Genomic DNA, 24,543 nt, shown 5'->3' with positions numbered 1-24,543 from the left:
TATCTATATGCCACACTGCTTCTCAAGCACATTTGTTAAGCACATAGTAAGTGCTTAACAAATATCCTAATTTGCTAATTTGTTAAATATCCAGCGCTTAGAACAGTGCTTTGCACATAGTAAGCGCTTAATAAATGCCATTATAATAAATGCCATTATAATCCTAATTATTAATAAGCTCCTGCTTCCTCTGTCCCCCAGCGGCTTAGCAGCTTGGGCAGAGAAGTGCCCGTTGGAATGGAACTGAAATTCTTTGACGTCAAACGGGCCTTGTGCCAGTTCTGGGGGCTCAGAGAACACCCATCAATCCACTTCGGATTCTTTATTTTCCTTCTTTTTAGTCAGTGAATCACTGAGACCGTGCTCACCGGCACCTGGAGTGTGTTCTTGCCGTAACGTGTCTAAGGAGAAAGCGTCTGTTCACCCTCACCAGCCCACTGTTTTCCTGTTGCTACAGGTGTTTCAGACTGTCTGAAGATTTGCCCGGTGAAGGGAGTCCAGCCCCCAGGAGTAGCTAGGAGAACTCAGAATCTAATTAGTAGCATTTATCATCATCATCATCAATCGTATTTATTGAGCGCTTACTATGTGCAGAGCACTGTACTAAGTGCTTGGGAAGTACAAATTGGCAACATATAGAGACAGTCCCTACCCAACAGTGGGCTCACAGTCTAAAAGGGGGAGACAGAGAACAAAACCAAACATACTAACAAAATAAAATAAATAGAATAGATATGTACAAATAAAATAAATAAATAGAGTAACAAATATGTACAAACATATATACATATATACATTTATATGTATATATTTATGCAGCACTTACTGTGTGCAGGGGACTGTGCTAAGCACTGGGAATTAGCCACGTTTCTCCCGGTGCCAAATGGCAATTAGTCGGTCAATCCTTGGGATTTATCGCCCGGTTGCCAAGGGCAAAGCACTGAACTCAGTAGCTTCTCCAACCTGTAGCTCATTTTTAATGTCCGTCTCCGCTGAGTGGAGTTTAGTTAGAGCTCCTTCAATCAATCAATCGTATTTATTGAGCGCTTACTGTGTGCAGAGCACTGCACTAAGTGCTTGGGAAGTACAAGCTGGCAATATATAGAGACAGTCCCTACCCAACACTGGGCTCACAGTCTAGAAGGGGGAGACAGAGAACAAAACCAAACATACTAACAAAATAAAATAAATAGAATAGATATGTACAAGTGAAATAAATAGAGTAATAAATATGTACCAACATATATACAGGTGCTGTGGGGAAGGGAAGGAGGTAAGGCGGTGGGGATGGAGAGGACATTTCAGAGAATGTGTCTGTGGTATGGTACTCTCCCAAATTCTTAATACAGAGCTCTGCGCACAATAAGGGCTCCAACGACCCGAGCGATTGGTTGAAGGTGCAGAACTGCACAGCGGATAGAATGCAGTTAATGATAATAATGATAATTCAGAGCAGGGTTGGGGTCTACCAACTCGGTTGTCTTGTATTCTCCCGAGAAAGGCCGGGTGGTGGGTGAGGGTGTCCTCTTTGAGTGGCTGGACTCATTCTCCCTCTCCCCGGTTCTGTCCGTCTCCCCCGGCTGGCGGTGCAGGGTGAGAAGGCGGTCCGACTTTCAGGGCACTGCTGTCCCCGATGCCTCCCGAGAACGTGCGTCACTGCTGCCGGGACTGAGCGCCAGGTAACCCGGGGCGGCCGGGACCCCCCAACCCACCTCCTTCTCCCCCTCCGCCCGAGCCTGGCCCTCCCTCGCCCACTCCACCCAAACCGGACCCTCGCCCGGAGCCCGTCGGATGCTGGTCCCGTGGAGGTGGGTCAGCAGATGGCACGTAGTCCCCAGCCCGCTTCCGACTCCCTGCTGCCCTGCCGGCTAAGGGGGATTCAGTGGGACCACCCCTCCTTTATGTTGCCAACTTGTACTTCCCAAGCGCTTAGTCCAGTGCTCTGCACACAGTAAGCGCTCAATAAATGCGATTGATTGATTGTGGGCGGCAGCTGAGTGCGGGCGGCGGGTTTGACCCCTCCAGGGACGGCTCTGCCCACCCAGCCATTCATTCATTCATTCATTCAATCGTATTTATTGAGCGCTTACTGTGTGCAGAGCACTGGACTAAGCGCTTGGGAAGTTCAAGTCGGCAACAGATAGAGACGGTCCCTCCCCAACAACGAGCTCACAGTCTAGAAGGGGGAGACAGACAACCAAACAAAACATGTGGACAGGTGTCTAAGCGCTTGGGAAGTCCAAGTCGGCAACAGATAGAGACGGTCCCTCCCCAACAGCGAGCTCACAGTCTAGAAGGGGGAGACAGACAACAAAACAAAACACGTGGACAGGTGTCAAAATTGTTAGGACAAATAGAATTAAAGCTAGATGCACATCACTAACAAAATCAACAGAATAGTAAATGTGTACGTTAAATAAATAGAGTAATAAATCCGTACAAACATATATACAGGTGCTGTGGGGAGGGGAAGGAGGTAGGGCCGGAGGAGAGGAGAAAGGAGGCTCAGTCTGGGAAGGCCTCCTGGAGGTGGTGAGCTCGCAGTAGGGCTCTGAAGGGAGGAAGAGGGATCCCGGCCCAGAGAAATGAAGTGACTTGCCCAAAGTCACGCAGCGGCAAGTGGGGGTGGCAGGATTAGAACCCACGACCTCTGACTGCCAAGCCTGGGCTCTTTCGTTCATTCAGTTGTATTTATTGAGCCCTTACTGTGTGCAGAGCACTGTACTAAGCTCTTGGGAAGTGCAAGTCGGAGACACATAGAGATGGTCCCTACCCAACAACGGGCTCACAGTCTAGAAGGAGGAGACAGACAACAAAACAAAACATGTGGACAGGTGTCAAGTCGTCTGAACAAATAGAATTAAAGCTAAATGCACATCATTAACAAAATAAACAGAATAGTAAATACGCACAAGTAAAATAGAGTAATAAATCTGTAGAAACATATATACAGGTGCTGTGGGGAGGGGAAGGAGGAGAGGAAAAAGGGGGCTCAGTCTGGGAAGACCTCCTGGAGGTGGTGAGCTCGCAGTAGGGCTTTAAAGGGAGGAAGAGGGATCCCGGCGGCCAGGACGCCATTTCATTCATTCATTCAGTCGTATTTATTGAGCGCTTACTGTGTGCAGAGCACTGGACTAAGCGCTTGGGACGTACAAGTTGGCAACATAACATCTATACCTTAAGTGGGGAATGGGGGAAAGAGCAAAGGAAGCGAGTCAGGGCGAATTAGAAGGGAGTGGGAGATTTCAGATTGACACCCCTCTGTCAGGGACCATTTCCTGCCCTTAATCAGTCGATAAATAGCATTTATTGAACACCTACTCTGGGCAGAGCTCTCGGGAGAGTTCAACAAAATTAGCAGACACGATCCTTGGCCTCAACAATCTTGCTATCCTCCAGGTGCAGGGGACTGTACTGAGCTCTTGGGAGCATATAACAGCATTATTACTATTATTACTCCTCCTCCTCCTCCTCCTTCCTCCTCCCTCCTCCTCCTCCCCCTCCTCCTCCTCCTCCTCCTCCTCCCCCCTCCTCCTCCTCCTCCTCCCCCCTCCTCCTCCTCCTCCTCCTCCTCCTCCTCCTCCGCGTCCTCCTCCCCCTTCTCCTCCCCCTCCCCCCTCCTCCTCCCCCCCCTCCCTTTCCTCCCCCTCCCTCCCTCCTCCCCCCCCCCCCTTCCTCCTCCTCCTCCTCCTCCTTCCCCTCCCCCCCCTCCTCCTCCTCCTCCTCCTCCTTCCCCTCCCTCCTCCTCCTCCTTCCCCTCCCTCCTCCTCCTCCTCCTCCCCCTCCCCCCTCCCACTCCCCCTCCTCCTCCCCCTCCTCCTCCCCCCTCCTCCTTCCCCCCTCCTTCCCCCTCCTCCTTCTCCCCCCTCCTCCACCTCCTCCTCCTCCTCCTCATTCTCCTCATTCTCCTCCTCCTCCCCCCCCTCCTGTTCCTCCTTCCCCCCCCCCCTTCCCCCCCTCCCCCTCCTCCTTCTCCTCCCCCCCCTCCTCCCCCCCCCCCCCACCACCCCGGGGCCCTCGATGGGTGGGGGAACAGCTGTCTGGGGGCTTGGGTGGAGGCTCCCTTCTTTGATCCCTTGGCCAGGAACTGGCATTTGAGGAAGTGGAGCGTGGGGCCAAACAGACCCACAGCTGGGGCCAACCGGGACGGACGAGTGTGGCCGCGGGGCCCTTTCTCCCCGCCACTGTCCCATCCTCAGCTCCCGCCTTCCCTGTCCCCCGTGCAGCACGGAGAGCAGTGGGCTGAGGGGCCTTGCGTCACCTGTCAGTGCGTCGGAGGGGAGACTCGCTGCCGCCGGGCGGCTTGTGTGCCACAAGCGTGTGACCAGGTGACTGGGCAAGAGAGCGGGCAGGGGGTGGGCGGACGTTGTGCGGGCCCCTTCCCGAAGAGCAGGTGGCCACGCTCTTCCCTGGGAGGGGGAGGTTGTCTGAGGACGGTCTTCTTGCCTCTGCCCCCCTCCCTGCCGCCTCGGGCACAAGGGGGAACAGGTGACCAGACGGGCCGCTGCGGATGGGCCGGGGATTTATGTGTTAATAATAATAATTATAATAGTGGTATTCAAGCACTCACTGCGTGGTGTAGTGGTTAGAGCACCAGCCTGAAAGTCAGAAGGTCATGGCTTCTAATCCCTGCTCTGCCATTTGTCCTTTGTGACCTCGGGCAAGTCGCTTCACGTCTCTGGGCCTCAGTCCCCTCATCTGTGAAATGGGGATTAAGACCGTGAGCCCCATGTGGGACAGGGACTGTGTCCAACCTAATTTGCTTGCATCCATCCAGCGCTTAGTACAGTCCCTGGCGCATAGTAAGCACGTAACAAATACCATAATAAGAATAATTTTTATTATTCTTATTTTGGAATAGACTTTTAGACTGTGAGCCCACTGTTGGGTAGGGACTGTCTCTATATGTTGCCAATTTGTACTTCCCAAGCGCTTAGTACAGTGCTCTGCACATAGTAAGTGCTCAATAAATACAATTGATGATGATGATTATGTACCAAGCGCTAAGGTGGATGCAAGCAAATCGGGTTGGACACAGTCCCTGTCCCATGTGGGGCTCACAGTCTCATTTCCCATTTTACAGATGCGGTAACTGAGGCACAGAGAAGTGAAGTGACTAGCCCAAGGTCACACAGCAGACATGTGGTGGAGCTGGGATTAGAACCCATGTCGTTGTAACTCCCAGGCCTGGGCTTTCTTCACTATGTCATGATCAGCATCCCGTGCTGTCCTAACAGAACTTGGCACAGAGGAAGAGGAAGGAGTCAGTCAGTCGTTATTTAGTGAGCGGTTACTGTGTGCAGAGCACTGTACTAAACGTCAGGGAGAGTACGATAGAAAACTATAACAGAAACAGTCCCTGCCCACAGTGAGCTTGCAGTCTAGGGGATAAGCTCACAGTCTAGAAGCAAAGCTGAGGCTATTTCATAGGGTCCCCTGAGCCTCCTCGCTCACTCACTCCCCTGCCTGCCCATCCAATCTCCAATCTCCACCCCCTGCCCTCTCATCCAGGGGCAGAGCCCGGGGCAGCGGCCCGGAAAGTGCTGCGAGCACTGCCAGCCTTCTGAAGGAGCCTGTTGGTCCGACGGTGCCCTCAGGAGCCCGGGTGAGCTGTGGGCCGGGCCGGCCTGTGACTTCTGCTCCTGCGAGCGAGGCCGGGTCACCTGCCAGCCCGTGGAGTGTGCCCGCGGGGACTGTGCCCAGGTGAGGAGCCGGAGTTGTTCTGTGGGGAGACCGGGCGTATCTGCCAGCTGGATCAGCGCCACACAGGAGGAATTGTACTGGGGCTCAAGATGCGTGGGAGGAACAGACTCTGGCCATTTGTTCCTCTAAGGGGCTGGATTGTGGGGCTGGGGCTGAACTGGGCTGAACTGGGGGGGTGTGGAGGGAAGAAAAGGAATCCACTGGGGCTGTGCACCCAGTCAGTAATGGGGAAGAGACCCGGTTTGCTCTCTAGAACCGTTTGGGTGGGGGGGGTGTGTATGTGTGAGAGAGAGAGAAGAGCATGTGAAAGAGAGAGTCTGAAAGAAGGAGAGTGAGAGAAAGAGTTGTGAGAAAGAGACTGTGAGAGAGAGTGTGAGAGACTGAGAGTGAGAGAGTAAGAGTGTGAGAGAAAGAGAAAGCGTGAGAGTGTGAGAAAAAGTGAGAGAGAGAAAGCGTGAGTGTGAGAGAAAAAGTGTGAGAAAGAGAAAGAAAGCATGAGAGAGTGTGAGAGAAAAAGTGTGAGAAAGAGAAAGAGTGAGAGAGTGAGAAAGAAAGAGGGGTGAGAGAAAGGAAGGAAGAGAATATGTTCGGTTTTTCAGTATTTGTATCAGCGTTTGTGCTTTTGTGGTACCTTGTGGGTTTAGATGTGTGTGTTTTGTCTGTGTGTGGTATGCACACATGCATGTTTCATCCAGGCTCCCCATTTAGCTGTAAATTCTTCAGTGCAGGGACTATGCCTTACCCTCTTCTGGGAGCTTCCCCAGTGTTTGGCACAAAGGAAGCCGCTCAGTACGTGGAGAGGAGGAGGAGAAGGGCCAAGGAGGAAGAAGATGAAAATGATGCCTGGGGATCTGAGCAAGGATCCCCAAGCTCCTCTCTGTGTCTGAGGTTTCTGTTTGCTGGATTGAGGCTTGGTTTGACAAGTCATTCATTCAGTCGTATTTATTGAGCGTTTACTGTGTGCAAAGCACCCTACTAAGCTCAAAGTCAGGGAACACGGCCACCAACAGCCAGCTCCTTCCTGGTGCTCTTCGGTGTTTAAATCACAACGACCCTCTCCACCCGCTCCGAATGTCTGCCCTCCACTGGGGGGGCCCGGCCCAGTGGATCGAAGTGAAAAGAAGCAAATGTAGATGCGGATTTGTAATTATGGGATTCATTAAGCGCTCACTATGTGTTGCACTGAACTAAGCCCTAGGGAGATACGGGCTAATCAGGATAGGAAGGAGAACAGGTATTGAATCCCCATTTTGCCTATGAGGGACCTGAGGCACAGAGAACTGAAGTGACTTGACTCACAGCAATAATGTGGTGGAGCCGGGACAGAGAGACAGACGCAAGGTTTCTGTGTCGAGCGGCATTCATTGGGGATGGTCAGCGGAGCCTTTCTGCCCTGCAGGGTGAAGAACGAATCCACTTGGCAGGAAAATGCTGCCCCGAATGCCTTCCCCGGCGGAGACACTGTGCATACGAAGAGGTCACAGAAGTGGGAAGTGCCCAGGTAATCCAGGCAACAATGACTGGTGTTCTCTCGACCCAAGGCCATTCTGCGGTCAAATGCCCTGAGTTTCCCAGGAGATAAGCCTGACCCCTGCTTACCAGGTCTTTAATAATAATAATGTATAATAATAATAATGGTATTTAAGCACTTATTATGTGCCAAGCACTGTACTAAGTGCTGGGGTGGATTCAAGTAAACCAGTTTGGACACAGTCCCTGTCCCATGTGGGGCTCACCGTCTTAATCCCCATTTTGTGCTGGGGTGGATTCAAGTAAACCGGGTTGGACACGGTCCCTGTCCCATGTGGGGCTCACCATCTTAATCCCCATTTTATATCTAAGGTAACTGAGGCCCAGAGAAGTGAAGTGACTTGCCCAAGGTCACACTGCAGACAAGTGGCGGAGCTGGGATTAGAACTCAGGTCCTTCTCACTCCATGTTCTATCCACTAGGCCATGCTGCTTCCTAACGCCACTGGAAGAAGCCCCATTTTTCAAGCTCCTTTGTGACTCGGGCTAGTTCTCTGGCAAAGGAAAGAAGCGGGGATAGTAGCAATGGTATCTATCAAGCGCCCACTGGATGTAATGCACTTTGCGGAGCACTTGGCTCAGCAAATCCCCATTTTACATGTAAAATTTTACATTTTAAATGGGGATGCAAAATCCCCATTTTACAAGTGCTGAGCACTTGGCAAAGTCCAGTGAGAAGAAGAGAGCATTCTCCACTGAATTGGTTGACCTTCAGGGTGTCTCCCCTCATTTGGGCCTTCTGCCCAGGATGAACCCACGAATTCTGAGGCTCGTGGCAGGAATTAATAATGATGGTATTTGTTAAGTGCTTACTATGTGCAAAGCACTGTTCTAAGCACTGAGGGGGATACAAGGTGATCAGGTTGTCCCACGTGGGGCTCACAGTCTTAATCCCCATTTTACAGTTGAGGTAACTGCGGCACAGAGAAGTTAAGTGGCTTGCCCAAGGTCACTCAGCTGACAATTTGCGGAGACGAGATTTGAACCCACGACCTCGGACTCCCAAGCCCGGGCTCTTTCCATTGAGCCACGCTGCTTCTCTAAAGTTAAGTGACATGCCCAAAGTCACCCAGCTGACAAGTGGCGGAGCCGGGATTAGAACCCATGACCTCTGACTCCCAAGCCCGGGCTCTTTCCATTGAGCTACGCTGCTTCTCTAAATTTAAGTGACGTGCCCAAAGTCACACAGCTGACTAGTGGCGGAGCCGGGATTAGAACCCATGACCTCTGACTCCCAATCCCGGGCTCTTTCCATTGAGCCACGCTGCTTCTTTAAAGTTAAGTGACATGCCCAAAGTCACCCAGCTGACAAGTGGCGGAGCCGGGATTAGAACCCACGACCTCTGACTCCCAAGCCCGGGCTCTTTCCATTGAGCCACGCTGCTTCTTTAAAGTTAAGTGACATGCCCAAAGTCACCCAGCTGACAAGTGGCGGAGCCGGGATTAGAACCCATGACCTCTGACTCTCAAGCCCGGGCTCTTTCCATTGAGCCACGCTGCTTCTCCTGCCACGCTGCTTCTTTGATTTGGTTTGAGGATTTGGTTTGAGGCCTACAGCTCTTCTCCCCAGTGGCATTGTCCGTTCCTCTTGGGTTTCCAAGTCCCTGGGAGTTGCCTTCAGGGAAGAAGTGAAGGCCCAAACCTGCCTTGGTAGCCCTCCTTTTATTCACAATTCCCTCAACCTCAAACCCCCTGATTTTCCTCCAGTTGAGCAGGGACTTGGCTATTCACCTGATCCGTCCACCTTAGTTGAAGTTATTATTATTAGCAATAATAATAACAGTAGTGATGTTAATAATAATAATCATAATGATGGCATTTGTTAAGCGCCTATTATGTGCAAAGCACTGTTCAAAGCTCTGGGGAAGTTACAAGGTGATCAGGTTGTCCCACAGGGGGCTCACAGTCTTCATCCCCATTTGACAGATGAGGTAACTGAGGCCCAGAGAAGTGAAGTGACTTGCCCAGAGTCACACAGCTGACCGTTGGTGGAGCCGGGATTTGAACCCGTGACCTCTGCCTCCAAAACCCAGGCTCTTTCTACTGAGCCGCTATTTAAGCACTTACTGTGTCCTAAGCCCTGGGGTAGATACAGTTCATTCAGGTGGGACCTGCTGAGAGCTCACCTCCTCCAGGAGGCCTTCCCAGACTGAGCCCCTTCCTTCCTCTCCCCCTCGCCCCCCCTCCATCCCCCCCATTTTACCTCCTTCCCTTCCCCACAGCACCTGTATATATGTATATATGTTTGTACATATTTATTACTCTATTTATTTATTTTACTTGTACATATCTATTCTATTTATTTTATTTTGTTAGTATGTTTGGTTTTGTTCTCTGTCTCCCCCCTTTTAGACTGTGAGCCCACTGTTGGGTAGGGACTGTCTCTATGTGTTGCCAATTTGTACTTCCCAAGCGCTTAGTACAGTGCTCTGCACATAGTAAGCGCTCAATAAATACGATTGATGATGATGATGATGATACAGATCCTCTCTCAAATGGGGCTCACAGTCTTAGGGCTGAAGGATTCTTTTAACAGCTCCCTCATTGAGAAATGCGGACTACTGAAGTTCCAATGAATTTCTCCTGACAACGCGCCAATTCACGTGGGCACAAAAGAGCCCAGAAAGGTGCCATCCACTGACTGTTCCTCTTTGCCCTTAGTTGACAGTCTCCGACTTGAGCGACGCGAGACACATCCCGGTAAGTGCATCCCGCGGCCGGGCCGAGCCGGGGAATTGGTGGAGATGGCCGGAAGAGCAAGGAAGCACCCAGCATGCTCTGAGACACTGAGTAATAATTAATAATAATGGCATTTATTAAGCGCTTACTATGTGCAAAGCACTGTTCTAAGCGCTGTTGTAACATTTGTTAATAACTGCGGTGTTGGTTAAGCACTCACTATGTACCAGGCACTGTACAAAGCTCTGGGGTCGATACAAGATAATTGGGTTGGACGCAGTCCCTGTCCCACATACGACTCAGTCTTATTCCCCATTTTACAGATGAGGACCCAGAGAAGTGAAGTGACTAGTCCGAGGTCACAAAGCAGACAAGTGGCAGAGCCGGGATTAGAACCCAGGTCCCGGGCTCTGTCCGCCGGGCCACGCTGCTTCTCCACCTGTTCCGCCCCTCGACCCGGAGTGTGTCGGGGTGGGGAGAAGTTGGGTTTGGGTTTAATGTTAGCACAGGGTTGCGCAGTGCCTGAGAAAACTGAGACACCAAGATGTTAAATGACTTGCCCAAGGTCACGCAGCCGGCCTGCGCCGGAGATCCGGGGTTAAAACCCAGGTCTTCTGCCTCCTAAGCTCCCTTCTAGACTATAAGCTTGTTGTGGGCAGGGAATGTACTTCCCAAGCACTTAGTACAGTGTTCTGCACACAGTAAGCTCTCAATAAATTCGATTGATTGATTGATATATTGTACTCTCCCAAGTTCTGAGTACAATGCTCTGCACGCAGTAAGTGCTCAATAAATACAATTGACTGATCGACTTACGTGGCTCAATGGAAAGAGCCCGGGCTTGGGAGTCGGGTATGGGTTCAAATCCCGGCTTCTCCAATGATCAGCTGTGTGACCTTGGGCAGGTCACTTAACTTCCCTGTGCCTCAGTTCCCTCTTCTGCAAAATGGGGATTAAGACTGCGAGCCCACTATGGGACAACCTAATCACCTTGCATCCTCCCCCGCGCTTAGAACAGTGCTTTGCACATAGGAGGCCTTCCCAGACTGAGCCCCCTCCTTCCTCTCCCCCTCCTCCCCCTCTCCATCCCCCCCCGCCTTACCTCCTTCCCCTCCCCACAGCACCTGTATATATGTATATATGTTTGTACATATTTATTATTCTATTTTATTTGTACATATTTATTCTGTTCATTTTATTTTGTTAATATGTTTTGTTTTTTGTCTGTCTCCCCCTTCTAGACTGTGAGCCCGCTGTTGGGTAGGGACTGTCTCTAGATGTTGCCGATTTGTACTTTCCAAGCTCTCAGTGCAGTGCTCTGCACACAGTAAGCGCTCAATAAATACGATTGAATGAATGAATGAATGAATTGTAAGCGCTTAACAAATTCCATTATTATTATTATTATTATTATTATTATTATTACTGACTTCTCTTCAGCATATCTGTCCCGGAGGGCCCCCTGTGATGGGATGGGCCCGTGTGGGATGTAGGACTAAGTACCCAATTCCTCGGTGCCTTCTCTGCTGTCTCCTACAGGAGGGGGAGACGGGGCATCTGGGTTCGTGCCAGATATGCGAATGCCAGGACACCCAGGTGATCTGCTACCAGCCCTCCTGCCCACCATGCACTGTGGGCACATGGGCCATGGCGCGGACGGGACATTGCTGTCCAGAATGCACGGCAGGTGGGTACCATTCTGGGGATATCTGCAAGGGCCAAGCGTGCCCAATGCCCGCGGCGAGAGGGAGCTGAGGGTATCCCAGCAACCCGGACGGTGATGGACCGTTTTATTTTGCTCCCTCCATTGATTCGCCCATCAACCCCTGAAGACGGAAGACTCCTGGAGTCTGGTCTTTCGGTAAAGAGGCAGGGAATGACCCTCAATGTCTCAAACGCAAACGTTTGCCGGCATTTTCCTATCATCCGCCGAAGCCAAAGCGCTGCTCTCCCCAGCCTCTGTTCTCAGCTTTCAGCAGTAGAAATGAATTTCTTCAGAAAAGCAGGGAAGACTTGAACGGTTCCTTTCTGGAGCTGCGCTGGGGCTGGGTGGTCCTGGTCAGTAAGTGGAGGGAGGGGGCATCAAGACGCTCAAGAATCAGGGGCCAAGGTACTTAGAGGGGCACAGTGAGGGGCACTCTGCATGTTTCTTCCCAGCCCATCGTTTTCTGCCACGTTTTCCACTCTGGCAGCCACTCTGACTCCATCCGGTTTGCCCGCATCCTTTGGGGGCTTTTTCCGTTTGGAGGCTAGCACGTGACAAGGAAGACGGCCTCCCGTTTTGATTCTGTGGCCGTTCCTCCAACCCACCTTCAATAATTACTGAATGAGTGAATGAATGAGAGTACAACACAACAATATAACAGACGCATCCCCGTCCCACAGCGAGCTTACAGTCTAGATGCATGCGTAAGCACTGTGGGACCACTTGTCCCATCCCTGGTCTTGCCTACAGTGCCCTGTCACTCATCCTGCTTGGCCTGTTCTCGGTCCCCGGAGTACTGCGACCGCTGCCGCGATGCCGCGAAGCTGCTGCAGGACGGACGCTGTGTGGCCACCTGCCACCCGGGCTTCTACCAGGAGGGTGGTGCTTGTTTAGGTAGGCCGCCGAGGGGGCGGGAGGGGGCTCCTGAGACAGTCTCAGTCTTAATCCCCATTTTACAGATGAGGAAACTGAGGCACAGAGTCGCCCAAGTCACACAACAGATGAGGGGCGGAGCCGGGATTAGAACCCAGGTCCTTCCAACTCCCAGGCCCGGGCTCTATCAGTTAGGCCGTGCTGCTTCTGATTTTGATCCGATTTTGGTGAGCAGCTGAGGCCCTGAGTTTGGTGGGGGAAAGAGGCGACCCTAATGAGGTTTCGGATGGGTTCAGTTGTTCGTGTGCTTCTCGGCCTCTGTAGCCAGCGGCGGGGGCTTGCTGACTGTGGGGTCGCTCTGGACTGAACAGAGATTTCTTATTTCTCTGCTCCCTGGATTTCTCCGCTCCTTTTCTGGCACTGGCTAGCCTGCCAGAAGGACTGCCTCACCTGCACCAGTGGCTTCCAGTGCTCCTCCTGTCCGGACTCCCGGCTGCTGAAGGAAGGGCGTTGTGTGGCCACCTGTGGGGACGGTTTCTACCAGCATCACCGCTCCTGCGCAGGTAACCTCGGGCGGGCACGGTTGAACTCGCCTCTCCTCAGCCTCCTGGAAAGATGGGGTGGTAACTGGGGGGACTGGGAGCTCCGCCCTTCAGGGACATCAGAGGTCACGGAGTGGGTGGTGGGGAGGGACAACATTGCCGACACCTCTCCCTTCGGAGCGGGGCAGTGCGGTGAACCGCACGTCTCGTACTTCCAGAAGTCCTCGGGGAAGGGCCCTGAGCGGCCCACTGAGCCCCGTGGGCTTTAATTAGGCATAGTTTGGTGCACCCCTGTCATTATGTAATTTAGTCACATTCCTTCGAAATGAGGTACGTTGTGCCTAAATAAAAAAAAAAAAAGAAAATGAAAAGCAAAGGGTAATCTTTCCCCTAAATGCTGTAGAAGTACATCATGCTTAAATTAGGGTAATCTTTTCCCTAAACGCTGTAGAAGTACATCATGCTTAATTTTTTTAAAAAAGAAAATGAGAAGCAAAGGGTAGTCTTTCCCCTAAACACTGAAAGTACATCATGCTTAATTTTTTAAAAAAAGAAAATGAAAAGCAAAGGGTAATCTTTCCCCTAAACACTGTGAAAGTACATCATGCTTAATTTTTTTAAAAACAGAAAAGAAAATGAACAGCAAAGAGTAATCTCTCCCCTGAACACTGTGCAAGTACATCAGGCTTAAATTTAAAAAAAAATGAAAATGAATAGCAAAGGGTAATCTCTGCCCTAAACACTGTGGAGACGGAGTCAGGGAATCGGACAGAGGAAAGGAGCCAGGGCATTTGGGAAGGGGGTTGGAGGGTGAAGCAGCTGGCTACAAAAAGATCTGGCTCCAAAGCCTAAAAAGATTGAATGAGAACATCAGGCAACAAGAAGTGGGCTTCCCAGACTTTCAGCCCTACTTTTGTTCCCATTTCACTTGGTTTCGTGGTCCTGGGGGTGAACCCAGGGATTGGGGTGGGGTGGGGACTCAGGGGTCCTCAGGACTCTAGGTCATCAGGAGCGGTAGCTAGGAGAGGGATGGATGCGGGGAGATGAGGCTTGGGCCAACGCCAGGCCCATGATCTACCCAGTAGGCCATGTTGCTCTTCAGGGACTCTGTTTCCCTCTTTCTTTACTTCCCCTTCCCAAGAGGCCTGGATCCACGCACTAACCCCTTCACGTTTGGCCTCGGGAGGGAAAGCGGCTTTGAGCCTGGCTGAAAATTTCAGCTCCCCATGCCCGGCCTGTGATGACGCAGAAGACCGAAGCAGGCTGGCCTAAAGCACATTCGCTGCATCCCCGAGGGGAAACACAGACAATCTTCCCAGCTGCCGTTTGCTCCGGGCCTGCGTCACTGTGTGCGGTGGGGGCGGGTGGGCAAGCGGCATCCCCAGAGACCCATCGTGTTATCAATCAATCATATTTATTGAGCGCTTACTGTGTGCAGAGCACTGTACTAAGCGCTTGGGAAGTACAAGTTGGCAACATCTAGAGACAGTCCCTATCCAACAGTGGGCTCACAGTCTAAAAGGGGGAGACAGAGAACAAAACCAAACATACTAACAAAATAAAATAGATAAATAGAATAAATAAATAATACCGTTAGCGGCTTTGGCCCTGCCCATTGAGCTCGAGACCCCACACCCATCCCTGTCCGAGTCTGGGGTCTGGCTGAGAGGCCACAGCGATCCTTACCTTCACCCTAACGTAGCTTTGGGGGAGTCGGCTGATCCAGGTTCTAATCCCAGCACTGCCGCTGGCCTACTCACGGCAAGTCACTTAACCTCTCTGGGCCTCAGTTTCCTCACTGTAAAACGGCTTCCCCTCTCCGAATTGTATTTTAACGTCTGCCTCCCCTGTAGGCTGTAATAATAACAATAGTGGTGTTTGTTAAACACTTACTGTGTGCCAAGAACTGTTCTGAACACTGGGGTACGTACAAGGTAAGCCCGTTGTTGGGCCGTATGTTGCCGACTTGTACTTCCCAAGCACTGCGAACAGTGCTCTGCACACAGTCAGCGCTCAATAAATAATAATAATAATAATGGCATTTATTAAGCGCTTACTATGTGCAAAGCACTGTTCTAAGTGCTGAGCACTGTTCGAATGAATGAAGGTAACCAGATTGGACACTGTTGCTGTCCCACATGGGGCTCGCAGTCCTAATCCCCATTTTTCAGATCAGGTAATTGAGGCACCCAGAGAGGACTTGCTGCCGGGAGACAAACGGCAGAGGTGAGAGAAGCCCAGCCGCACTGAGCACCCCCGGGCAACCCCAGCTAAAAAACGTTGATCTTTCAGAAGTTCCCAGTTTTTCCAAGCAAGCCTGAACGAAGTTATCTAAACTGTGACTGTGTAATGGATGAGGGAGCAGAACTCTGGCTCTCTGCCCAAACCGGCCTGCACGGGCCCCAGCCCCCTCCACCCGCTCTGACCCCCAGCTCCTCCGCCCCCCGCGTCCCTCCTCTACTGAGCCGTCCTCTGCACTTGGGCACGTATACATACCCACACACATACCCACCCCACCCCCTGCTATCTCCGGAAAGATCGGATCCAGGCTCTGCAGCTCAGCCAGCAAAATCCGAGACCCCTCCCCACTCACTTCCCTCTTTTAGCTTTTCAGGAGGGTGAAGGCATTCCTTGGGGGGTCATGAGAAAGATCCAAACAGGCCAGACTCAGCGTCGAGGTTGCCGGTTCTCCCAGCAGGGTGAGAGCTGACTTGGCATTCATGGGGACACGCTCTCAAGGATAATAATAACAACGATGATAATAATAACTGTGGTATTTGCTAAGCGCTCACTGTGTGCCAGGTACTAAGCGCCGGGGTGGCTACAAGCCAAATCGGGTTGGACACAGAACCTGTCCCTTAATCACAACCTTAATCCCCATTTTGCAGATTAGGTAACCAATAATAATAATAATGGCTTAGTGGAAAGTTCATGGGCTTTGGAGTCAGAGGTCGTGGGTTCTAATCCCAGCTCTGCCACTTGTCAGCTGTGTGACTTTGGGCAAGTCACTTCACTTCTCTGGGCCTCAGTTCCCTCATCTGTAAAATGGGGACTAAGACTGTGAGCCCCATGTGGGACAACCTGATAACCTTGTATCTTCCCCAGCGCTTAGAACAGTGCTTTGCACATAGTAAGTGCTTAACAAATACCATTATTATTATTATTATTATTATTATTAAGTGCTTACTATGTGCAAAGCACTGTTCTAAGCCCTGGGGAGGTTACAAGGTGATCAGGTTGTCCCAGGGGGGCTCACAGTTTTAACCCCCATTTTACAGATGAGGTAACTGAGGCACAGAGAAGTGAAGTGACTTGCCCAAAGTCACACAGCTGACAGTTGGCAGAGCCGGGATTTGAACCCATGACCTCTGACTCCAAAGCCCGGGCTCTTTCCACTGAGCCACACTCAGGGAACCAAGGCACAGGGAAGTTAAGTCACTTGCCCAGGGTCATACAGCGGACAAGTGGCAGAGCCGGGATTAGAACCCAGGTCCTTCTGATTCCCAGGCGCGTGCTCTATCCACTAGGCCATACTGCTTTTCCAGGAAACAACTGGAGGAGTGAGGTGGTTTAGTGGAAAGAGCCTGAGAGTCAGAGGACTCATCAACTCGGCCATTTGCTTGCTGTGTGACCTTGGCTGTCATTGAGCAAATCGCTCACATTGCTCTGCCTCAGTTTCCTCATCTGTAAAATAAGGATGAAATATCTACTCTCCCTCCCCATTAGGCTGCGAGCCTCAGTGTGGGATAAGGACTGTGTTCGGTTTGATTATCTTGCGTCTCTCTGAGGGCTCATTGTGCAGTGCTTGGCACTTATTAAGTGCTTAACGGTTGCCACTCATTCATGCAGTTGTATTTATTGAGCACTTATTGTGCGCAGAGCACTGTACCAAGCGTTTGGAAAGCACAAAGTACAGAGAAAGTACAGAGAAGCAGCGTGGCTTAGTGAAAAGAGCACAGGCTTGGGAGTCAGAGGTTGTGGGTTCTAATCCGGCCTCCGCCACTTGTCAGGTGTGTGACTTTGGGCAAGTCATTTGACTTCTCTGTGCCTCAGTTACCTCATCTGTAAAATGGGGATTAAGACTGTGAGCCCCACTAAGGGCAACCCGATAAACCTGTATTTCCCCCAGCGCTAAGAACAGTGCTTGGCACATAGTAAGTGCTTAACAAATACCATCGTTATTATTATTATAATAATTACAAATCGTCTAGGGAAGTCCAGCTCCGTGTAGCTAGTAAGTCCTTAACAATTGCCACTTTGCCAGGGAAGTGAGGAAGACTTGTTTTGCCTGGGATTGGGAGAGAGGGGAATAAATATCTGCTCCTGCCTCTGGCCTGGAACTCCCATCTCTCCTCAAATCCGCAGACAATTACGCTCCCCTTCTTCAAAGCCTTATTGATTTTCCTTCAGGAGGCCTTTCATTCATTCATTCATTCAATCGTATTTATTAAGCACTTACTGTGTGCAGAGCACTGTACTAAGTGCTTGGGAAGTACAAGTTGGCAACATATAGAGACGGTCCCTACCCAACAGTGGGCTCACTTTCCTATCTAATCCCCCCTTTCGCCACTTTTCCCATTCCCTTCTGCGTTACCCTGACTTGATCTCTTTATGCATCCTCACTCACAGCCCCACAGCACTTATGTCCATATCTTTAATTTCTTTATATTAATGTCTGTCTCCCCCTCTAGACTGTAACCTCGTGGTGGGCAGGGAACGTGTCTGTTTACTGTTCTGTTTTACTCTCCCAAACATTTAGTACAGTGCTCTGCATGGAGTAAGCCAGTAAATATGACTGCATGAATTAATGAATGCTCCAGCAGAGATGTGTGCCCCTCTTCGGCCCCGGACCCTAAAAGAGCAGGGCCCAAGGGGTGGTCTGACCTCTCGTTGGTTCGGCCTGTGCTTTTACTAAATGGAGGCCGCGGGAAGACGTGGGCCCTGTCAGAACTGAAGTGCCGTTGGAAATTCAGTCATTTAATTGTATTTATTGAGCGCTTACTGTATGCGGAGCTCTGTACTAAGCTCTTGGAAAGTACAGTTCGGCAACAGATAGAGACGATCCCCACCCAAATACCCTATCATGAGTGAGCGGTGGCCAACAACGGGCTCACAGTCTAGAAGGGGGAGACAGACAACAAAACAAAACAAGTAGACAGGCATCGATAGTCTCAAAATAGATAAATAGAATTATAGATAAATGCACATCATTAATAAAATAAATATAATGAATATGTACAAATATACACAAGTGCTGTGGGGCAGGGAAGGGGGTAGAGCAGAGGGAGGGCTCAGGGGTTGTTAAGAGTAGTTGTTACTATGTGTCCAACACTGTTCTAAGCACTTGGGTTAATTAGTTTGGGCACCATCATGGGGCTCACAGTCCAAGTAGGAAGGAGAACAGGAGAATCGAGACAGAGAAGTTAAGCGACTTGCTCAAGGTCACACAGCAAGCAATTGGCAGAGCCGGGATTAGAATCCACGTTCTCTGACTCGCGGGCTCGTGCTCTTTCCACTAGGCCATGCTGCTTACCTCCCTTTCTCCTTCCTTCTCCCTCCCTTCCTCATTTCTTTCCCATTTTGTTGTTTCTTTCCCTCCCTTCCTGCTGGGAGAGGCAGGGGCGGTGGCGGGGGGGCTTCAGAGCCCCAGTAGCAACCCTGCGAGAGGCCCCGAGACGAGCCTTTTCTCTCTGGCTCCCAGTCACACAAGCCAGCACACGCCTTGCTAAGCAACAGCAAAGCGCAGCCCCGTTTCAGCTAAAATGTGGAGTGCTTTACTCGGAGATAAAGGGGCTGAAATGGCACTTTTTACTATTCAGGCAGCACAGGATCCAGCATGCAGTCACGGGGAGACATTCCAGCCGGAAGGCAGGGCCTTTCTCATAGTTTATAACCCAAATATAACCTCAGTTGGAGCCCTCCCAGCTAGGGAAAGGGAGGGTGGGCTGTAGCCTGCCTTAAGTCAGCATTTATTGAGCACCTACTAGCCCACTTCCCCGCTTCAAAGCCGTACTGAAAGCTCACCTTCTCCAGGAGGCCTTCCCAGACGAAGCCCCCTTTTCCTCAGCTCCCCCTCCCCATCACCCCAACTCACTCCCTTTGCTCCATCCCCCTCCCCGGTCCACAGCATATTTATAATTCTAATTCTATTTATATTCTATTTATTTTTAGTAGTGATGGATATATATATCTATAATTCTATTTATAATGGTGCTACTGATGCCTGTTTACTTGTCTTGATGTCTGTCTCCTCCCTTCTAGACCGGGAGCCCGTTGTGGGCAGGGATTATCTCTATTTGTTGCTGAATTGGACTTCCCAAGCGCTTAGTACAGTGTTCTGCACACAGTAAGCGCTCCATAAATATGATTGAATGAATGCAGAACCCGTATGAAGTGCTTAGGAGAATGCCACAGCATTAGCACATGCCTTCAAGGAGTCTGCTAATTCTCTTGTATTATAGTCTCCCAAGCATTTAGTACAGTTCTCTGCACATAGTAAGTGCTCAATAAATGCAGGTGATTGATTGATTTCAATGTAGCAGCAGAGGTAAATGCTAAGCTCCTTCTCTAGACTGTAAGCTCGTCGTGGGTAGGGAATGTGTCTGTTGTCAAATTCTCCCAAATGCTTAGTACAGTGCTTTGCTTACAGTAAGTGCCCAATAAATGCGATTGAATGAATAGAATAATTTACAGACAGGAGGGTGAAAGAAAAGTAGCATAGAGAAGCAGTGTGGCCTAGTGGATAGAGCCCGAGTTTAGGAGTCAGAGGTCTTGGGTTCTAATCCTGCCTCTGCCACTTGTCAGCTGTGTGACTTTGGGCAAGTCATTTAACTTCCCGGTGCCTCAATTACCTCATCTGTAAAATGGGGATTGAGACTGTGAGTCCTACGTGGGACAACCTGATTACCCTGTATCTACCCCAGTGCTTAGAACAGTGCTCAGCACATAGTAAGCACTTAACAAATACCGACATTATTATTATTATTAAAAGGGGAGATGGACCTAAGTTAGTCCTTAAGTAGTAGGGTATCATGGCATAATGGATAGAGCACGGGCTTGGGAGTCAGAAGGTCATGAGTTCTAATCCTAGCTTTGCCACTTGCCTGCTGTGTGACCCTGGGCAAGTCACTTTACTTCTCTGGGCCTCAGTTACCTCATGTGTAAAATGGGGATTGAGACTTTGAGCCCCATGTTGAACAGGGACTGTGTCCGACCCGATTTGGTTGTATCCACCCTAGTGCTTAGTGCAGTGCCTGGCACATAGTAAGTTCTTAACAAATGCCATCAGTATTATTATATGTACAAAAATGTTATATAAGTAAGATAGGAGGGTGTGAGTCCAACACTGGTGGAACAGAAGAGTTGAATAGGTGGTGGTTGGGATAGAACCTGGTGTCATCCTCGACTCTGCTCTCTCGTTCACCCCTCACATCCAATCTGTCACCAAAACCGGCGAGTCTTAGCTCCGCAACATCGCCAAGATCCGCCCTTTCCTCTCCATCCAAACCGCCACCCTGCTGGTTCAAACTCTCATCCTATCCCGACTGGATTACTGCATCAGCCTCCTCTCTGATCTCCCATCCTCCTGTTTCTCCCCACTTCAGTCTATACTTCAGACTATGAGCCCACTGTTGGGTAGGGACTGTCTCTATATGTTGCCAATTTGTACTTCCCAAGCGCTTAGTACAGTGCTCTGCACATAGTAAGCGCTCAATAAATACGATTGATGATGATGATGCTGCTGCCCCGGATCATCTCTGTGCAGAAACGCTCTGGGCCTGTTACTCCCCTCCTCAGAAATCTGCAGTGGCTACCAGTCAACCTACGTATCAGGCAAAAACTCCTCACTCTCGGCTTCAAGTCTGTCCATCCCCTCTCCCCCTCCTACCTCACCTCCCTTCTCTCCTTCTCCAGCCCAGCCCACACCCTCCGCTCCTCCGCCGCTAACCTCCTCATTGGGCCTCGTTCTCGCCTGTCCCACCATCGACCCCCGGCCCACATCCTCCCCCTGGCCTGGAATGCCCTGCTCCCTCTGCCCATCCGCCAAGCTAGCTCTCTTCCTTCCTTCGAAGGCCTACTGAGAGCTCACCTCCTCCAGGAGGCCTTCCCACACTGAGCCCCCTCCTTCCTCTCCCCTTCCCCATCCCCCCGACCCTATCTCCTTCCCCTTCCCACAGCCCCTGTATATATGTTTGTACAGTTTTATTACTTTATTTTACTTGTACATATTTGCTATTCTATTTATTTTGTTAATGGTGTGCATCTAGCTTTACTTCTATTTATTCTGATGACTTGACACTTGTCCACATGTTTTGTTTTGTCGTCTGTCTCCCCCTTCTATCAATCAATCAATCAATCAATCAATCGTATTTATTGAGCGCTTACTATGTGCAGAGCACTGTACTAAGCGCTTGGGAAGTACAAATTGGCAACATATAGAGACAGTCCCTACCCAACAGTGGGCTCACAGTCTAAAAGGGGGAGACAGAGAACAAAACCAAACATACTAACAAAATAAAATAAAATAAATAGAATAGATATGTACAAGTAAAATAAATAAATAAATAAATAGAGTAATAAATATGTACAAACATATATACATATATACAGGTACAGTTCTAGACTGTGAGCCCGTTGTTGGGTAGGGGCCGTCTCTATACGTTGCCAACTTGTACTTCCCAAGCGCTTAGTACAATGCTCTGCACACAGTAAGCGCTCAGTAAATACGATTGAATGAACGAATGAACCTGGGAGACAATAGATTAATGAGGGGAGGTTTCCTAGAGGAGATGGGATTTCAAAGGGCTTTGAAATCGGGAAATGCTGGGATATGTCAAGTATGAAAGGGGAGGAAGTGCCAGGCCGTGCCAGGGGACGTGAGGAAGAGAACCATAGCAGGAGAGACAGCAACAAAGGGAGAAGGTTAATTTGCGAGGAATGAAGAGGGCAAGCCAGGGGGTGGTGGGAGAGGAGGGAGGATAAATAGAGGGGAGGAAGCTGATTGATGGTGAGGTGAAGTGTTTTGGCTTGATGTGGAGAGGAATGGGTTAGCCATTAGAGATTTCTGAGAAGTGGAGAGGTGTGTGTGGAATGGTGTTAAATAATAATAATAATAATAATGATAATAATAATAATGTCATTTGTTAAGCGCTCACTATGTTTGAAGCACTAAGCATTAAAGAAAAATGATCCTGGCAGGGTAGTGAAGCATGGGATGGGAGAGGCTGGAGGCAGGGAGGTCTGTAAGGAGGCTCGGGCATTAATCAAGCTGGGACATTTCCCAGCTCCGCTTTGCCCTTGGAGGGTTTAGCTCTTTTCCTAATCTTCCTTGAGTAAAACTCCCAACAGATGCTTCCAGGAGTCAGCCTGATGGGGCGATTGGTCAAAAAGCCCAACTGGTCCTAGGAGGGGTCAATAGGAAAAGGATACCCAAGCATCCCTCCACTCTACTCTGTCCTGCTTAGATATTATTGAGGTATCTGTGTCTGGCTAATAAAGTTTTGTGTCTGGTTATTTGAGTTCTGTGTCAGATTATTCGAGCTCTGAGACGGTATCCCTTTATTAAGTTCTGTGGCTGGTTATTGGAGTTTTCTCTCTGGTTATTAGAGTTCTGAGACCGGTCATTAGAGTTCTATGGCCATTTCTATGTCCTGCAGTTTGATTTCTGTATTCAGTTATTAGAATTGTATGTCTGGTTTTAGAGTTCTGTATCGAGTTATCAGGGTTCTTTTCCAGTTATGAGAGCTCTGACACCAGTTATTAGAATTCTATGTTTAGTTATTATTGTTCTGAGACTGGTTATTAGATTTTTGTGTCCAGTTATTAGATTTCTGTTTCCAGTTATTAGACTTTGGTTTTTAGCATTCTTTGCCTAGATATTAGATTTCCATTTCCAGTTATCAGACTTCTTTGTCTGGTTACGAGAGTACTTTGGTTATTAGAATTCTGTGTCCAGTTGTCAGTGGTTTTTGCCTCAGCGTGCTGTGTCTGGTTATTAGAATTCTGTGTCCAGTTATTAGATTTCTGTGTTCAGTTATTAGATTTCTGTGTTCATTTATTAGTGGTCTCTGCTAATCAGGGTATTCTCCGTGTTTCAAAGGCGAAATGTGAGTGTGGAGAGAATCCAGGGAAAAGTAAGAAACATGATTAAAGGGGCGGAAAATCAGCCTGAGGGGAATGGTTATCCTTGCTGATCTTTCAGGGGCCTTTCCGTATCCGGATTTTAGGTTTAATGCAGAGTGAACAGCCTCTACAGGAGAACATTCCTCGAGGCTAAGGGAAGATCAGTGAAAGGAAGTGGGTTTGTGAAGAGCCGCTCAACTCCTGCTGGCCCTTCCCCCATACAGCTTGTACTTCCCAAGTGCTTAGTACAGTGCTCTGCACACAGTAAGCGCTCAATAAATACGATTGATGATGATGATGATGATATGGAGAAGCAGTGTGGCTCAGTGGAAAGAGCACAGCCTTGGGAGTCAGAGGTCGTGAGTTCTAATCCCAACTCCACCACTTGTCAGCTGTGTGACTTTGGACAAGTCACTTCACTTCTCTGTGTCTCAGTTACCTCATCTGGAAAATGAGGATTGAGACTGCGAGCCCCACGTGGGACAACCTGATCACCCTGTATCCCCCCAGCGCTTAGAACGGTGCCTTGCACATAGTAAGCGCTTAATAAATGCCATCATTATTATTATGGTGCAGTTGACAGAGCAGGGGCCCGGGACTCGGAAGGTCATGGGTTCTAATCCGGGCCCTGTCACTTGTCTACTGTGTGACCTTGGATAAGTCACTTCACTTCTCTGTGCCTCAGTTCCCTCAACTGTAAAATGGAGATTGAGACTGTGAGCCCCACATGGGACAGGGGCCATGTCCAACCCGGTTTGCTTGTCTCCATCCCTGAGCTTAGTACAGTACGTGGCACATAGTAAGTGCTTACCAGATACCATAATTATTTTTATTGGCATTATTTACCAGGACAAGGATTCTGGGGTGATTAATTGTGGTATTTGTTAAATGCTTACTACGTGCCAAGACTGTACTAAGCACTGGGGTGGATACAAGATAATCAGGCCTACATGGAATTCACATTCTAACTAAGAGGGAGAACAAGTATTCAATTTCCATTTTGCAGATGAGGGAATTGAGGCCTAGAGAAGTGAAGTGATTCACCCTAGGTCACACAGCAGACAAGCGGCGGAGCTGGGATTGGAACCCAGGTCCTCTGACTCCTAGTCCCGTGCTTTTTCTGCCAGGCCACACTGCTTTCTTTCCTCACTCCTCCTGCATCCTCTCATCCCATAGAGTCGAGATTCTGGCCATGTTCCTCAAGCATCACCCTGCTAATAGTAAAACTGACTGTGTTATTTGCTAAGCACTTAGTATGGCCAAGCAATGTTCTAGGTGCTGGAATAGATACAAGATCATCAGGCGAGACCCAGTCCCTCTCCTCCATATAATAATAATAATAATGGCATTTATTAAGCGCTTACTATATGCAAAGCACTGTTCTAAACTC

At 49.7% G+C, this 24,543-nt stretch overlaps 1 protein-coding gene across 1 annotated transcript in view; it reads left to right on the top strand.

Annotated features, from left to right (window-relative positions):
- The window catches only part of FRAS1 (Fraser extracellular matrix complex subunit 1), a 210,436-nt gene that overhangs the window by 34,961 nt on the left and 150,932 nt on the right, over nt 1-24,543 (top strand). Inside the window, 8 exon segments of the mRNA XM_038759168.1 lie at nt 1,593-1,679; nt 4,227-4,328; nt 5,512-5,703; nt 7,103-7,204; nt 9,894-9,932; nt 11,451-11,598; nt 12,367-12,510; nt 12,918-13,052. Coding sequence (XP_038615096.1) covers nt 1,593-1,679; nt 4,227-4,328; nt 5,512-5,703; nt 7,103-7,204; nt 9,894-9,932; nt 11,451-11,598; nt 12,367-12,510; nt 12,918-13,052 — 949 coding nt within the window.

This window comes from Tachyglossus aculeatus, chromosome 17 (assembly GCF_015852505.1).
Source record: "Tachyglossus aculeatus isolate mTacAcu1 chromosome 17, mTacAcu1.pri, whole genome shotgun sequence".
NCBI classification, from domain to species: domain Eukaryota; kingdom Metazoa; phylum Chordata; class Mammalia; order Monotremata; family Tachyglossidae; genus Tachyglossus; species Tachyglossus aculeatus.
The sequence above is the reverse complement of the archived record's forward strand: the minus strand, read 5'-3'. Positions and strand labels throughout refer to the sequence as shown.